Genomic DNA, 17,676 nt, shown 5'->3' with positions numbered 1-17,676 from the left:
ACCCATAAATTTACATAACAAACAAATCACATAAATAAAACGTATTGATTAATGATATGTTGTGCAAGCACGCTTATTTATCAGGAGACTGTCTCGGCTTCACTCCAACATACACGCACGCATATCCCCCACTGCATCTCTTTAACCTCACAATGGTCCAAGGCTCCTTCAAAACAAAACCCGTTGAAGGTAGCGACTCATTAGAAATGCACGAAGCAGAGGCTGAACTGATGAGATTCTCCAGAAATTGGTTCCTGATTTAATCAGATGGGCACCTTGTAGAAATAGAAAGCACTCATGCAAATTTAAACTGCCTTCCACCAGGTTAAAATCGACGCTGCATTTGCTCCCCCTGTTGTCTATTTGCCCCCCCCTCGCAGACTTTGAATTGAACACACACACACACATGCGCACACACAGCGATTATCACCTAAGGTACGTACGCCTGCTTGCGGCTGTTCCCACAGGGAAGCAGGCTGTACAGCTTTCCTACTCTCATTTTTCATTGTCTGCTTATGATGCCCCATGTGTGCACTGACTTTCATTTAACCCCTCGCAACACATGCACACTCGTGAAGCCTTTCCCGTCACGCCGTCGACTAACAAAGCATACCCGGCGGAAACCCTTTTTTCACAATCCTCTTTTATTTACTGTCAGATTTTATTTTATTTTTTTTTACAATTATGATTCATGTTTACACTTCACTTTCAATTTTGTTGTAATCGTTAGAAAGACAGAACAAATATTCTTCACGTGTTGAAGCCTGTTATGATGCTATGCTAAGATAATCGCATCTAATATTCGTTTTAGACGAGGACAACAAATAGGAGAGGGCCGGCCGGCAGGGGTGCATCCTTTGCTCAAGGACACTACGAGGGGGGACTCGGGTTTCTTTTGCTTGAAGGTCATCTCGCGTGTGTACACAGTCAGGTACCGAAAGCAAACAAACAAAATGCCAGACGCGGGAACCTGCACTTTGTCAGGTGTCTGAAGAAAATATTTAGATAGTGCAGACCCAGCGCTTCAATTTACTGAGGCGCTTTCTATCTTACACTGCTTGCTCGACTTGAAAAAAAAAATGTAAACATAATCTTGAATGAGAAATTTTCAAATGTCATTCTCAAAATCATGCTAATAGAGAATCGAGGAGACATTTTTGTCTTCTGGCCACACTGACCTTCAAAGTCATCAAGTCTAGTTGGTGGACACTTTCCGGAGCGGCATTTACGTGAACAATCTTGTCGGGATAGATTAAGTGAGTCTTCTTCCTCTGTGGGCTTTCTTATCTGGAGCTGGACTTAATTACCTTACTTTAATTTTACATCTTCTAAAATGACCCCACACGTCGGTGACGCAAGGTTGTTTTAATTAAATGAAGGTGTCACTTATCGCGAGGGATCGGCAACGGTTATGCGGCGATGGATGCGGCCGATGACTACGTTCAACCACCAACGGAGGAACGATGTTATCTTCGTGTCATATGTGGTGGGGGCAGCGGCGATGAAGAAGATTATGAACACTCCCATTAGATAAAGCAGACGTGTCCACTTAGTCACATGTAATCGGATGAGCTTCGTAATGCCGCTATGTGTTCCATATTGTGCGAGTAAAACAAAATGGAAGCCCTAAGGGCGGGCAGGGATTGGAAGTCATAAGAACACGAGAAAGACAAAACAGGTAAAGTAAAAATAGTCTGGGACTATTCCCAAAGTTAGCGACAATGGCAGGCTTGTTTATGTTAGTTATATAACAATATTTTTAGAGTGTCCAGAGGCTTCCTGTGCAGTGCCGCCTGACCACATTTAATGGGAGAAGTGTCAGCGAAGCCATTATAGCAGCGGGAGAACGCACAGTCCCATTACATATGGCTGCTGGCTGCTAATGTGTATTAGCAGGACACAGAGGGAGCAAGGTGAAAAAAAGTGATTTTGCAGTAGATGGCTAAGTAGGACAATGGTGGGAGGGAGTGTGGCACGTGGAGACACGGTTGGGGACGGACACTGATTTTGACGTTAGCTTATTTTTCTACACATTGGGCAGTGGTTACGCCCACTAAATGGTACAAATGAAAACAACACAGGAGAAGAATGTTGGAGAGAGTACGAGATGCTCTTGAGAAAATAATGCTTTACTACTAAATGCTACTTGTCTATCTGTTTGAAATATCTCAGTAGTTCCATAGTTATTTTTTTTATTGTATCAGAATTAAGCCTATGAGGATTTAAAAATAAAATTACAGTTCAGGACATATATTTATACATATTGAAGGGTGAAGTATTATCCTCATGTGTCAGTCAAAGATTTTTTTTTTTAAAAGAAGGCAATAAAAATCAAAACCATGCATAGAAGCAAAAAAAAAAAAAAAAAAGGTTGAGGATGGAAAAAGTTGAATACTTTAAACTGGCAGTCCTGATCCAAAGGCCATATAAAATACTTGGAAAAAAATGAAATCTCTGATGGATGAAAGAAATCATGCAAGCATTTGAGAACTTTAACAGACTGCACGAAGAATGAAAAAAATGGAAAGATGGAGGTTTTATAGTCATGTGACTTCATTCATGTGACTTCATTCACCTCTGTTATTCCTTCAAATAAAAATTTGGGATTTGAAGAGAAACAATAACGGAAAGCAAAGCTAAAAGAAATACGGCGAATCAATAGCAGGACTTATGACATGCTGTCAGGTATTGCAAATAAGAAATTAGCTGAAGGAAAAAGGCAATGTCACTCATCAATAATATGCCTAATTGTCTGTTGACTGAGGGCTCCTCTTGAGCAACCAAAGCAATCTAAATGATCAAAAACAAGACAGCCGGCTTGTCTCAAAGCAACCGGTTGCATCAGGGTGACAGACAGTATTTTCCACTACTTAATAATTTACGGAGGATTGAGAGCTGCTCTTTGCAAGCAAGCCAGTCAGCTTGTTGTGTTTGTGCTTGTCAGCTGCAATTTCCAAACAGTGTTTTTCGAGCACAGGGGGCACCTTGCCCAGCCAAGGAATCCCAAATGCTCTTTCAAAAAAAAAAAAAAAAAAAATACAGAAGGGCGCATCTTACTGCCAAACACATTAGCTCTCGTTCTTTATTTAAGCCTTTGTAGCACAGATCTGAACGGCTCATTCGCCAAGTTTTGCCTCTTGAGGAGACTCCTCCACTTGGTCTTTGACAGCCCCCCCTTGAACCCTGGAGAAACCTGGTGATAAAATGGATTGATGAGTGGGCAATCTCAGTCTGGCAGATGCTGCTCTGGCCAGGAAAGCTGGGATGTTGCCAACGGGAGTGAAGACTTCATACAAACAAATAAAAATGGTATTCACCACACTCACATCGTTTTTTAACGGTCAAAACAATCCCAGTAAAAAATTTCAGAGGTCATTAGAATGATTTGTAAAATCTATGTGAGTATTCTGACATGCGATGAACCTTCGAGTCATTTAATCTGCTATTCCAAATGACTTGATGGTTTCCTGTTCTTTCCTGTTTCCTGCTCTTTAAATTTTGTTCCCTCACTTAGACGCGCTGTAATGGTCTCCACTATCGCTGCAGTGTGAGACCTCAGGGGATGTGACACCATCTCAGAGAAGATGGAGAGCAGGCAAAGTGCCTCTGGAGCAGTCAATGGCTTCATACATGTGATTTTGAAATCTTTGTTCTGCTATCTTAGTAAAGTACAAAACGGAACTCCGTGTCATCGTATCTCATTACCAGCGCAAACAAAGATAGTGCTACGGCGCCCATTGATTAAGATTAAACACCGGTTTGAATCCTGCTTGGTGCATTCACGTCATCAACTACTCCATCACTCAGGTTTGTATTTTTTTTTCTCGCCGCGTTGACATTCATGGCCCTCAAAAGCAAGCGAGGATGCTTTGTGGCTGATTACGCCGATATGACAGCTGATAATTGAGGAAGCGGAACACACATGAGTAGATTGGACGGCATTGTTCGCTAAATGACAAGATCTGTCTTCCTCTTCGCCTCCTTAATTATCCTCCCCGTTTATAATTACACGTGTGAAGGTCCCGAGGACAATCGCTGTTGTGTTGCGCTGTCTCCTCGCCGGAGTCAGATGAGATAGGCAGCGAGATGCTGCAGAGGCCGAGACCGCTTGTTAATGAAGGTTAGCGCTTGTTGTTCAAGATCAAGGCGTTCATTATGTGGACGACTTAAACAATGCACTTGAGTAACAGAGCTCACCGTTGGGAAAGACTTGGATTGAAAATCAAAAAATTAAAATAATAATGCTTTATGTTGAATTTTTTTTGTATCGCCGACAAAAAAAAAAAAACACGGCTAGCTTGATTTCATAAATACCGAACCGAGCACATGGACAGCAAAGCAATGATGTCAGCGCATGTTGAAAAATGGTAGCACTTACTAACAATCCAATCAGTTATTTACTTGCAAATCGTCCAGCAGCAAACTGCCAAATCCACGCCATCAGTCACAACGACACACCCGAGCAAACAACGGTAATGGCCAGTGAGGGCCTCGGGTATTTATTCGCTGGCATGTGTCTGTTGGCCGTGCTAACAAGACAAATTTGAATTGAAAAGACAGCGAGGGCAGCAAGAAAATGGCCACTGCAGCAAATTGAAAAAAAACTAAAGACGTACAGCGGAACGAAAAAGTCTACGCAAAAAGACTCCAAGATACAGTGAGTCAGTTGAATTGCTAGCATGCAAGATACATATTCCTGGATTTGTTTGTTGTGCCAGAATCAATTAATGAATTAGAAAAGAAATAGAAACAATAAGGCTAATGAGCAGTATATAGTTTCATTTCTTTATAATAGTGTATTTTTATATTTATTTCTAAGCACACACTAATTTAAAAAAAAAACTTTGTATAAGTTAATCTTCTGGTCGGAACAAATTCCTTGCATTTGCATTCATTTCAATTGGAAACATTAGCTTGGTTTACTAACAGGCTCAGAGAAGTCTGCTGTAAACTAAAATAAAAAAAATAAAATAATAAATAATCAATAATGTTGTTCAGGTTACAGGGCTAGAACAGAACCATTTTTTTCTACCTTACAAAATCCTGGAATTTGAACAGGGGTGTGTAGACTTTTTATATCCACTGTATGAATTACCGTCAATACTACAAGGCAATATAATCCAAACACTTATCGGAGACTGTTATTAGGAACGGTCAGCGACCTGCGGGCCCTCGGGTCGCCTTGTAATTCCATCTTAATGAAGGCGATGAATAAATGATTGGAAACATTCCGCATTTAGGAGTCTTATCCGCCATCAGCAACCCTCTGCGGGGCCGCGGGGAACCACAGGGGAGGCCCCCTTCCCGCTCCTTCTCTATCCTTTAACCTCCAATTTTGCAATTTTTCTTTCTCGCATTCCACCCTTCGCCCCTCCCTCCTACACCGTTTGGTTATTGGCAGATAGCAAAGACCGCCATCAGTCAGACTGACTCATCCCACCGTGGGTGTTTACATGATGTTATTTTAATGCATGCTCATTTTGACAACTTTTTATTTTTCTACGATGCTGATTGTTATTTCACCGTTATTGCCCTCCCCCCACCCCTCCTTCTTCTTCAGTCAAGGTAGGGGTAAAAATGTAACTCTGAGAGATCCGGCAATCTCACTCTATGGACCAGCAAACAAAGATGACAGTAATAAAACGAAGAGCCAATTGCTTTTTCATTTCATTTCCACGGGGAAATCAGGTGGAGGGTGGAATAAAGGCGCTATAATAATAAAGTTTAAGAAAAAAGGGCCTATGGCTTTCCATTCCCTCAGTAAAGCAAAAGCAACAGCCACCGCGGACAACCAACGCATCGCTCAGGGTCGTCGTCCGCATTATGGCAGCCAAGCCAAGAGGCTATGAAGCAAGCGGCGGGAACTTTACGAGTCGAAACATAAAGTCCCGAGCTCGGGGTGGACCGAGTGCCATTAAACACAGCATGGATAAAAGTGACAATATGGTAGAAGGAAATCAAACATTTTCCTTCACTCAACCCTCTTGGAACATTTTTTATTGTGTACTGAGAGCATTTTTGGTTGAAATTTGCAGATTTGAGAAATATTGATTTTGTTTGACGGAGCTCGACCGGGAGGTGACAATTAAAGTGTATCAAGCGTGGGAATAATGTGAGTTTCCTGATAATTGCAAAGCAATGGCTTCCATGAAGATGACATATGGTGGAAAGCAAAAAGTTGGTCCAATTACTAAACTTTATTGAACAGAAAGAGAGGGAGAGAGAAAAAAAACAAGAATAGCAATCATGCTGATAACCACGGTCAATGTTTTAGTAATTATAAAGTTGTGTATGTTTTCTAGCACAAGTAATTCCTTAAACCTATTTTTTTTTCCCCGTAGATCAGTTTGGATCATTTTAGAGTGGTTTGCTATGTGGGTGTTTTTTTTTTTTTTTTTTACCTTTTTTTTGTATAAGGTAGCCTGAATAAATAATAGAGTAAAAGTACTTTATCTTCTGTACTAACAAATCAAAAATAAGGTACTGATGCTGAAGATAATTTATGTATATAATTAATGTTATTTACATATACATGAGTATTTTTAAAAATATCAAAAATCCATTTAAAATCAATTTAAATCATTTAAAATATGCTTTACTGTAAAAAAAAAAGTAAATTCGCTGTTCAGACAAAAATGTGGTTAAACAGTCAAAAATATTAATTTAAGTTGTTTATCCCACAATAAATGTCAAATAACGGTATTCAATACTCCTATCACATTTTGTATATTTTTCAGAATGTACCAATTAAGTCCAACTTGGCTAAACTCCATCGAAAATAAACCGCTTTTCTCCCCAAATACTAACCTACACCAAAGTCAAGGGTGATAATCAAAGTGAACTATTCGGATGCTGTCTCAAAGTGAACTTTACATTAAAGACGCGGAGAAAAATAACAATCCACATTTGTCCTAAAATGACAGATGCTTTATGACCCTACCAAAGCGGGATGTTTATGCTTTTCTTTTTGTTTTTTCACGGCATTATTCTATGCAGCGAGCGCCATCATTATGATGCTCATTAGCATGGCATATAGTCCAGCCATCTATGCATGAGCATCACGCTTAATGGGCCACAATAAAGACACCACTTTCTTTGTTTTATGGCTCCGTTTTCTAATGGCCTACTTGGCTTTCTTGCCTGCGCTCTCCAAGGAGCCATCCAGATCTCTTTAAAACCTGTGATATTTTCAACACGCGCTTTCCTCGAGGCCCACGTTTGCCTCCATTCATTCTAGCCCTCGTTCTAAGCCCCCCCCCCTACTCTCCCAGGCAGCCAGGGTCCGCCCGCCCGCCGTAGCCCGGGGCCCTTCCCATGCCTTTAGTTTCATTAGCGGGCCCCAGATGCTTGGCGGCTTTGGAAATTACGAAGGGCCGAAGCCAAGCGCCTCCAGATGGGACCCATCTATATTCAGATGAGCTGTTTCCTCATATTCCGAGCAATCCCACCTCGATGTCCTACAGTGTCGTCAACAAACATGCTGACAAACACAAACACAAGTGAGAACAAACAGATGCACGCGTTCGCACTGGAAGTCGTGTGCACGTGTCATGCACGCACAATGCGGGCCTCCCGGGCACACACACACACATGTAGTATACACACACACACACACACAGCTGGGAGGGAAAGTGTTTTAGCCGGCGCACTGCAGTCTGAGCTGTCGGCTTAAGCTTTTATAGCTTTTATCTCGTTTTGTTTTGTGGACATCGAAGCAGGAGATTTAGAAAATGGCCATTTTACACTCGCATGTGGAGAATTCAACAGCGGGCACTTAGATGATTTGAATCAGTAGAGGCATGTGAAGCAATTTGTCGTAGCGTGCGCGTCAACTAAGAAAAGGTTAGGGTCGGCCATTTTGACACGATTGCAGCGTAATGGTGATGAGTATACAACCATTTTACTGGTGATCATTTTAACCTATCAAATCAAAATATTGTTTTGGAGATGACACCTGTTCCCTCACGCTCGAATCATATTTGTTTTTTCCTTTCGATTATTATTTTTCTTTTATTAACAGAGGCCGACCGACATTTTTGCATCTGACTTGGTTGATTGCTTTTAAGAATTCCATTGATAGCCTTAAATCTATTTACAAGCCCGGCCGGTCTAATGAACGTGGGAGAATTTTTAATAAACCATGTGATGGATTCTATTAGCGACTGCTAATAAAGGGCCTTGAGGATATATTTACAGGACTTGGACCTGCTGTTGGATTATTGTGTTGGCACAACGAAACATCCCACTTCAGCAGGTGGAACGGCTATATACCGAAGATATCAGTCCCACATAGCGTCCTAATATGTCCCATAAACGCTTGACAGCATGGCTTTGCGGAATCTCTACCCATAAGACGTAAATTGGAGTCGTGGGGGGGTCAGCTATCCATTGTGCAATAAGCTTCAGCAGCGTACAAGCTAGCATCGCTTTATGGCGATTCTGGACAGCGGGAGAGGACGCTAAGCATATGTAAATCCTCCGCAGAGTAAAGGAAGTAATGTAGAGAGAGGAAAACGTGTTTTCCAGCCTCCTGGGACTCAACTGGCTTTATAGCCACAAAGCATTTTATTAAGCACGCGGGATCAAGTTGTGGAATCAAAGCGGTGATCATGAGGTCTTTGGACTACAATACTCAAAGCAGCCGCTGACTAACAGTACAGTAATCAGGGGACTGTTGGCTGCAGAAAAAAACGGCAACGCCTCACCTAGTTCATTATAAGATGACACAAGCAATTTGTAGCGCTGCCTGCCGCAATCTAGCAAATCTGCCCCGACAAAAGCATTTAGATTAGAGCGCTTTCAGGGAGGACTGTGCTGACACACGTAGCCGGGCCTGTAAAGGGGGAAATGAAGTGCCTTTTTAATTCTCCTCCAGGCAAACATAAAACTGTCCAGGTAAGTCATTTGGGGGCTGAATGGAGAGCTGGAAGTTGTCGCCGCACCCCATCGCCGCCTTTTATTTCGTGCCGCACAATGTTGTTCAGCTCACACACTCACGCGCAAGCTAACGCTAAACCATCCCCGGTGCTCATGGAGGAGATTATTAATCTATTTGTTACATTTTGTCCCATTATTTCTCCCACATAATCCTCTGTCACTTCCTCTGGCAGCCTGCTAATGAGTTTTTGTGAACAAGGGAGCTGTTGATTAAGATTAACACATCTCCATTTTCTTCATTCTCCTCAGTTTTGCTTCGACCCCCGCCGCTTCCCTTCCGTTCATTTAATAGTAAAGAATATTGGCTCAGGTAAAATAAAGACTAAAAAGATTAAATAGAGAGGGAGTCATCTTAAAACACTTTTGTGACCACTTTTCTTACAAGTCTTTCAAAATAATAGTTGATATTTTTAGAAAATAGTTCAGATAGAATGAAAAGGCACGTTAGCATTTTGCCGCTAGCGGGATATTTTCCCGAATCGTCCCTTTTTAGGTCAAGTATGTAAAAACACACGAGGAATTTGTTTGCGCTTCACTCGTATTACTGTAACAAGTAACTATAACTAAAATAAAATTTAATATGTAACTCATAAGTGGTACAGTCCATGATGGAGCTGGAGTATTTGCGCCGAATAGCGGGTTAGAACGAGGGCGTGATTTCAACATCCTTCATTTGTTTTGGAATTCTCACATACTTATTTAGCCAACACCTGGGAAAGACTAATGAGGAAGGAGGGAAATATGTGATAATGAACAATTTCTATATCAAGATTAATTGGAGCCAATTCAATCCAAAGACAACAGAGGAGATTTATCAATTACTGAAAATAAACAGAAATAAATTAGTTTGTAGTAAAGAGACAAACATTGCCAGAAATGTTCGTTATTCCAGAACAGCCAAGTTTATTTTTATTTTTTTATTGTCTTGTGTCAGTGGGCAGTTATATAACCGTGTTTGCTGCACGGAGCCCGAGCTTGAGGTCAAAGGTCGGGATGGCAGAAGCAAAGGCTACCGGAGACGACCGCAAACGTTCCCGGGCAGCTAAATGGGTCACTTGATGTGTTTATGAAGCGGATCTGTTTGGAAATGAATCGTTAGTCTCGGTTTTCATGCTCAAATTAGCCGAGTCGGTCCCTGTCCTGTTTGCCCTTAATTAACAAGCGCTCAATTCCCCTATTAATTAGCACAAGCTATTAGCTATTTTACATCACTCTTCATTTGCTCACAATTAAAATGTCTATTATTAAAAGGCATGCCACGTGGTTAATTGTGTGAGTGGCTCTGTGGCAGGCAGGATAGGGGAGGAGGAGAAGAGAGAGAGTAGGAAGCAGCGCTCCATCTCAAGAACAGAACTCGGCGCCCCGACGCTGTCACGTACTAAATACATTCGCACCCAGATGAGCGAGCACGGCGCTTCCGTAGGAGGACGGAGGTGGAGATATCATCAGCCCAATAAATGGCTATTAGTACTTGTGACAAGGAGCATAGATTTCAAGTTGTAGGACACAAGTTGATGCTATGGTCCAAGTAATATATGTACCCTTGGGGCTAATTAATCCATACAGTACCTGCAAGTTAATTAAAACAGTTATTGTAATAAATCATGTTACGTTCCGGCGGCAGAATGATTTACCTTCACCACCCCTTTTGTCAATAATCTGATTGAACCAGACGGACATTGAAATTCTTTTAGCAGAAACAACACGGGTAAGTCCAAAAAAAAGTGCCTCGGGGGTGCTTTGAAAAACGCTGCAGAAATCCAACATTGGTAATATTGGTCTCAGCTGTCTCCAGGAAGGACAATTCAAAGAGGAGAGTGGGAGTATTCTTTTTGGTTCCTTCACCCTGCATCACCTTGCTAACCCCTCAAGCTTCTGCCGAGGCTTAACAAGTGGCAAGGAAAGCAGCAGGGCAGAGCTGCGCTGATTGACAGAACAATTACTGCAAACACGTACCCCGATGGAGAGGTAGACAGCTCCAAATAGAATTTTGCCCGGCTGTTGCATCACACGCTTACAGGAATACGTTTGGTAGGAAAGCAAAATTGGCCCGACGGACGGACCGAATGACGGACTGACTGACTGACCGTCTCACTGAGTGACTACGAGGTGAAGCTCTTAGAAGCTTTTCGGTTGACGACTTGTAAACCAACGAAAAAAGGAGGGACAAGGCTTTTTACCCTTGATGCAGTTTGGCTGCTTCAAACTACTTGGCAATCTCAAACACAGTTCGTCGGCTAGCTCAGTTAGCGCTGAAGCTACTTTTAACCTCACACCTACTGAGAGTGAGGGCAAAATCGCCATGTTAACTCAATCACCGCCAGCTAGATACAACATGCGCCGATATATTAAAGTTTTAGATAATCAGTCACTGACTAGTATTCATTTTACTCAGCTCAACATGAAGGAATAATATCGGAAAAAGCATTTGTTTTTCTCAGCTCGGCAAATATCACGACTGCGCCCTTAAAAATAAAAATGATTGTGTCACATTCCAAAGCAACCCATCTTACGAAGCAACACAAGACTAAATTGAATCGCAGCCCCCACCGTTACAGTTGCCCTGATGTCTTCAGTCCCAACAGAGGCGAACGGAGTCACGGAGTGAGGCATCGGTCAAGGAAGGCGTGGATGAAAGGATCCGGGATAAATTCATCCACGTGTAGCTGTAATGCCCTGCGGGACTTTAATCTGTCATTTGTGCTTCCCTGAGATGCCCCATTTTAGCCAAAGCCAGCCATGCTCTGTAGCCTCTGGGAGCCAATGTTGCAGGGGCCCCGGGACATAAGGCACCTGTGCCAGGAGATAAAGGCTTCACCTCTCGGGCTTGCACTGATATGTTTTTTTTTTTATAGATAAAGATCGGAAGGATGGAAGGTGGGGATGGCGGAATGATCTTTTTTGGTTGGCCTGTCTACCTGCCTGAGAAAATATTACTTTCTTGTAGTTTCTGTTCACCTTCTCTGTCAAGTTCCCTGTCAGTCTTGCTCCATTTTTCTCCCCGTTATCGGTGCTTCCTTCTGTAAGCGTCTTTATCCTGTCCTGTGTGAATTTGGATCAGGCGCTCTCTGCACTGTTTTTTTTTTTTTTAATTGAATATCAGCAACTGTCAAAGCAAGATTATTACTTTATGCTTTTTGGGTTTTGTCCAGCTTTTTTTTTCTTCTCGTATTTCTACTTATAATGTACAGTACTTTACCTGTGGTATTAATCACTTAGAGATATCAAGTTGATTACTTTGGACCATATGAAACACTAAAATAGCATCTTGTAGTTTTGTGACTACATCTCTAGTTTGACAGCAGAGAAACGAGCAACGCAGGAGAGCTGAGGTGCATCATGTGGCTCGTGCCGTATCACAGACAGCAGTTCATCTGTCCTGCCAACGCTATCGAGCCCATCGTTTCCGTCCATTAGCCCGCAAGCGGCGTGCGGCGGGACGGCCGGCTCGGGGGGTGCTAAGGCTAGGCAGACGCGTACGGCTCAGGGTGGCAGATGCCTGGTGTTTCTGCGGATGCCCTCCATCAAGCGGTGACAGATGTCAGGGCTCCTCTTGGACGGCAACACTTCATCACACTACTGTGTTCTCCCTTCTCGCCTGGCTGAATACGGCAGGCTGCTTGGCAGACGCCGTATCGGCGCGCACCCCCGCGCACGCTTTTCTGCTTCCATCAGTCATCCGTATTATATCAGACAGCCGTCATAGCGGCAACCGATGGATCACATGCTAATTTGTGTGAGCGCTTTGCAAATTGAACTTTGGTTGTACTGGTGTGTTAAGGAATTTGTTGGGAGCGCTTCCTGGATGTGTTTTTCTCAAGGTAGGTGGGGGTCAAAGAAGTCACTTACCATCTTGGCCTGCTGGTGGACTTTACGACAGGAGACATGCCGTCTCGGTAGAGGCTTTTGGTCTTGGAGAAGTTGACTATGTTGAAAATCACCCTCTGTAAGACAAAACAAGGAAAACAAGTCAGGGTAGTTTGGAAAGAGCATCAATTACACCAAGAATAATCAGAAGCTTATTTGTTATTATTTTTTTTTTTGCTATTGGTCATTTGCAACATTTTTATATTTTAGTCATATTTATTTTTATAAACCTTAACCTGAACTGTATGGAAAAAATATGTTTCTATATGAGCAAAGAAGAAATTTGGGAAACAATGTTAGTATGAAGGCTTAAAAATTTTAGAGGCATATTTTCAATAACATAAAACATGAAATTTTTTATGGGTACTCGCTTCCCCGGAATTATCAGAGCGATATATTTATTTTATGTAACTCATTAATGCTTATCTACCACTAATATTTCCAAGCCCATCACTTTGAATTAAATCATTTGAAACACTGCCTGTGAAGTTTGTATTATGAATAGATTTTTTTCAATTAATTAATTTCTTTTTTACAGAATCCTACAAAATCTCAGACAATGCCCACAAGCAATCCGCATTACAGTGCCGATAAAGGCTGCTTTAATATTCGGCTGCTCATCCCATGTTGCATTAAAGAAAAAAAAAAAAAAATCACAAACAAAGCAGTGGCTAATCTGAAAGAACAACACAGCTCTCCACAGTGCCTGTGACTACCGAATCTCTGAGCTCATCTCTCTTGGACTAACATTTCCCATCTCACAACGTTGCAAATGCGGCGCGAGAAATATGCAAATCTGTTTTTATGAAAGTCAAATGAATGACGCCGGTAATACCGCACGGAGGTAAATGAATGTTATTGATGGGGCATATCAAATTACCAAGCAAGTCTAGGTGGTGAAAGTTAACTGGGTGCTACTGAAATCCTATTATAGGCTCGCCACCCTCCTCGCCCTCCCTCCCTCCCTCCCGCCCCGCCTAGCATCAGAGGAACGGGGATTGCGGATTGTGGCAGGCTGATTCAGACCTAGCTAAAATGACATCTAACTGATGTTGAGACTGGCAGCAGGCTCCTGTTGCAGAGAGATAAGACCATCGCTGCTGGCATTTCAATTACACTTTACTGCCCCGCACATCTGTTGCGAGAGCTACTTTTCAGCCTTTTTCCCCCTCAGGCAAATGCAGCATTACTTTGACTCCGCCGGCTTTCTTTGACTGCCTTTGCCATTCTTTATCCGCAACAAATTCAGATTGTCTTCTTCCTTTGCTTCACTCTTACCTACCGCTTGTAATCTATTTATTCGGCCTATTTAACTCGGAGGAAGCCGCGTGACAGACTCGCGGGCCTACGACGGGAAGGCTGAAACGCTGCCAGAGTAATATGGGAAGAAATGGTGGGAGACAAAGAGACAGTGAGATAATGGCTCAGAAGAGATGCAGAAGGGGTGGAAGACTGGAAAAGAAAGCACTTTTAATGGAAAAAGAAAATGAAGCGGGTGGGCGGATGTGGAAGACAGAGACAAGTGAGTTTAATGGCAGGCGCGTGACATGCCCATGGCCACATTTTCATCTGGTCTGTGAAAACGGGAAAGCTTACAATCAGTTTTAACTTTCCAACCCCGCCCCCCCGAGTGATTTTAAAAAGCAATTGTTTGCCAAGATACGTTTTAAATGCGCAGCTAATTTCACATTAAACGATCTCTTGCGTTTATGGAAAATAGAACATTGGCTTTCTGGATGTAGATGCTTTCTTGATGGCGGGTTATAAATATTTAAAAGAATCCTTACAGCGTAACGCCACTTTTAATAAATTACACAAAAAATTAAAAATTACAAAAAAATATATATGTATTCATATATATATATATATATATATATATATATTTCTTTTTTTTTCATGATGATTGAATGATTCAGATCATTAAAACCGTACGGGCATCTTTGAGTAATTTCGACAGTGTGTATTGCGTCTATATGTGCGAGCACATGTGCGACCCTGGAAGATTTAATTAGGCTGGAAGCAGTTAGAAGAGATTAACATCCATGCTGTCTGAGCTGTCATGTCGCTGAGGCGTGTCAAAGCCTTCCTTCCGCGGACCTCATCGCTGCATCGATGGCCGATTGGAACAGGTGTCTGACTCCTAAGAGCGTGCCGGACAATACCGGCAGCAGTACGAATGAAAAGGTTACGGAAAATCATAAGCCATACTTTCTGGAAAACATAAATGAATGAATGAATTTAATAGATTTCTGTCAGAGTTCCTTCATGAAGTTCTACATTTCTTTTTAACCAAACATTTCTATTTATGCTAAGCATGTTGAAATATTATTTGAAAAAGTGCCCGCATTGCTAATAGAGTTCTTAAGCTGGCCGCCCCCAGAGCACGGTTCTCTTTTTCAGGATAGAATTGCATTTGGAATCAAACATTGACCTTTTGATAGACATTGATCGGCACTACAAGCACATGCTAAGATATCTTGATAGAGGGAGAGGGTTAATGTTTCAGGCTAAAATGAGTTCACAGATTTGATCTCTATTACTCGCATCACATTACATAGGCAGCCATCTGAGGGAAAAGCAGCAAACAGAAATTCTACTCATGATCTCACAAAGAAAGATAAAGTTTGATTTGGCCCAATTTTAAGCAGTATGCTTTGACATTGATTTATTTTTTTCTCGCCGTCTTTGTTGTCAACCTCTCATAAGTCATTAATTCTTCTTGTTTACTTCTGAAATGCAAATCTTTACTAAGCTGTGCAGCACAATTAAGTCAGTTTGCACAGACATATTTTGAATAGTAACCAGGCTGTCTGGAAGAATATTCCGGTAAGTGAAACTGATTATTTGTTTAAAGGAAACACACAAAAAAAAGTATTTTGGTGGGTTTGAGGTGGTTCCCCAGGGTGGCATTTTCCATTCAAGCTCAGCAGCTCAGCTGTGGCTAAGCTTCTGTAACGTCTGGTGACAGTAGGCAAGGTCACAAGGTGGTGATAACAGCATGACAGGAAACACTGAGGGATGACCCAAAGCCCTGAAGGAGAGGGAGGAGGTCACAATCTTGCATGTGTAGCCTTGGACATGTCTGTGTGGGGTGAGCAGGAGAGGGGGTGGGGTCAGGGGCATGTCAGGTAGCAAGGTGGACAGACACCAACCCACTGAGAGCACACTGGTGACCTTGAGTGGATCTGCTCTACATAACCTGACAGACAGGTCACTGAGTAAAAGTCAGTGACACAGGAAGGCGCTGGTGGAATTCTTGGCTGCCATACAAGTGTAAAAAAACTCACACTGAGTTGCATAATATAACTAAAACAAGCCTTTATTTTACGTTCCATCCCAAAACCTTTATTAACCGGGAACTGTCAGATGCTCACTCTTCTTGTGCACTAACCAAAACAAAAGCCGAAGGGTTTCTTAGGGAGTTTGTTGATTGATTGTCTGACCCAAACTAGAAAAAACTTCTAGCTTGACATGTAGCTAATCCTGGAACTTTTGAGACACAACTTGCAAGTTTTACCATCCTGTATTAGAATTTTTCTTCAGTGTGATTCTGTCAATCGTCATCCCCAATGACTCGGTGTGGTTTGAAGACACAAACAGTACACCGTCTAAATAAACAAAAGTGCGATTCGAGGTTATCGATCGTCAGGGCCAGCAGCCTTTAAAATGTCAGCTTTTAATTTTCTTTGCTCTACCTCACAAGAAAAAAAAAACTGTGTATTTAAAACAGAGCTGTTGCGGATGATATCAGATAGCACAACTGACAGTCTTATAAAAAGCTTTTGTTTGGTTTAATTTTTTTTGTAGCCGTGGAGCCCACGGAACAACGCAAACTTTATGCTAACTTCATGCTAACTTTATGCTAACTTTATGCTACGTTATGGCAACCATGGGGGAAGATTTGCCGGGTGCCTCTTAAAAGATTGAAAGCAGCATCACAAAAATATCAGGTACGACATTAAGATATGGAAGGAAGTCTCACACACACACATACACACACATACACACACACACCATGACATGTTGATGAATGCACACAAAACAACGAGCGGTTGCACAAACACTGCCGCTGCAAACCTTTGTTTATGGACGCATATTTCTCAACTCACACAATCAGCAAGCTGTGAAAGCCGAGTGATAAACATGACTTCACCTCGACAAAAGTGTTTTTCTTTTTTCTTATGTGTGTGTGCGTGTTTTTGCTTTACGCCTTCATTTAATCACAAAGCCAAATACTGCACAGCCAACAGAAACACGGTAGCACGTTAACAAGATCACAAATTAATGCAGCGATTTCATAATGACTGTGCATGCCTGCACAAAACATTGTGGTCAGCAAGGCTGCATATTGACGGATATTTGGAGACTCGTCGCTTTTATGCAACATGCGCTTGGACGCCTCCCAGGCAATAAGAAGTCTTGCTGGTCCAAAACAGTGGCTTTTATTTGCACCCGCTGCTAACATTCACAGCCAATAACAATAAATATTAGCGTAATTGCACACTGTGGCAAAAAAAAAAAAGAACCCACATGCAAAAAAATTACTGAGGTCCACGTTTCGAAATTTTTCCGAGAGATTTTCCGAACAACACACATTGTAATTTAATTGCCGACGTGCTTTTTGCAGAGCACATCAAATAAATGCTGATTGGATTTTGTGTTGCCTGGCTGAAATTTTAAGAGCCTCTATCAAAACCAAATGTATCAGTTGTATATGATACAGTAGAATCACCAATAAAAAAAAGTTTATATCTTATTAAGCCTGCTATATTATCCATCCATCCATCCATCTTCTTCCGCTTATCCGGGGTCGGGTCGCGGGGGCAGCAGCTTTAGGAGGGACTCCCAGACTTCCCTCTCCCCAGCCACTTC

The 17,676-nt window shown here is 42.0% G+C and overlaps 1 protein-coding gene across 1 annotated transcript in view; it reads right to left on the bottom strand.

Moving 5' to 3' along the window:
- agbl4 (AGBL carboxypeptidase 4) overlaps positions 1-17,676 on the bottom strand; it is a 163,367-nt gene that overhangs the window by 89,651 nt on the left and 56,040 nt on the right. Inside the window, exon 4 of the mRNA XM_049732133.1 lies at positions 12,787-12,881. Within this exon, the coding sequence (XP_049588090.1) occupies positions 12,787-12,881 (95 nt within the window). The remainder of the gene's footprint in view (positions 1-12,786; positions 12,882-17,676) is intronic.

Source organism: Syngnathus scovelli, chromosome 10, assembly GCF_024217435.2.
Source record: "Syngnathus scovelli strain Florida chromosome 10, RoL_Ssco_1.2, whole genome shotgun sequence".
Lineage (NCBI taxonomy): Eukaryota > Metazoa > Chordata > Actinopteri > Syngnathiformes > Syngnathidae > Syngnathus > Syngnathus scovelli.
The sequence above is the reverse complement of the archived record's forward strand: the minus strand, read 5'-3'. Positions and strand labels throughout refer to the sequence as shown.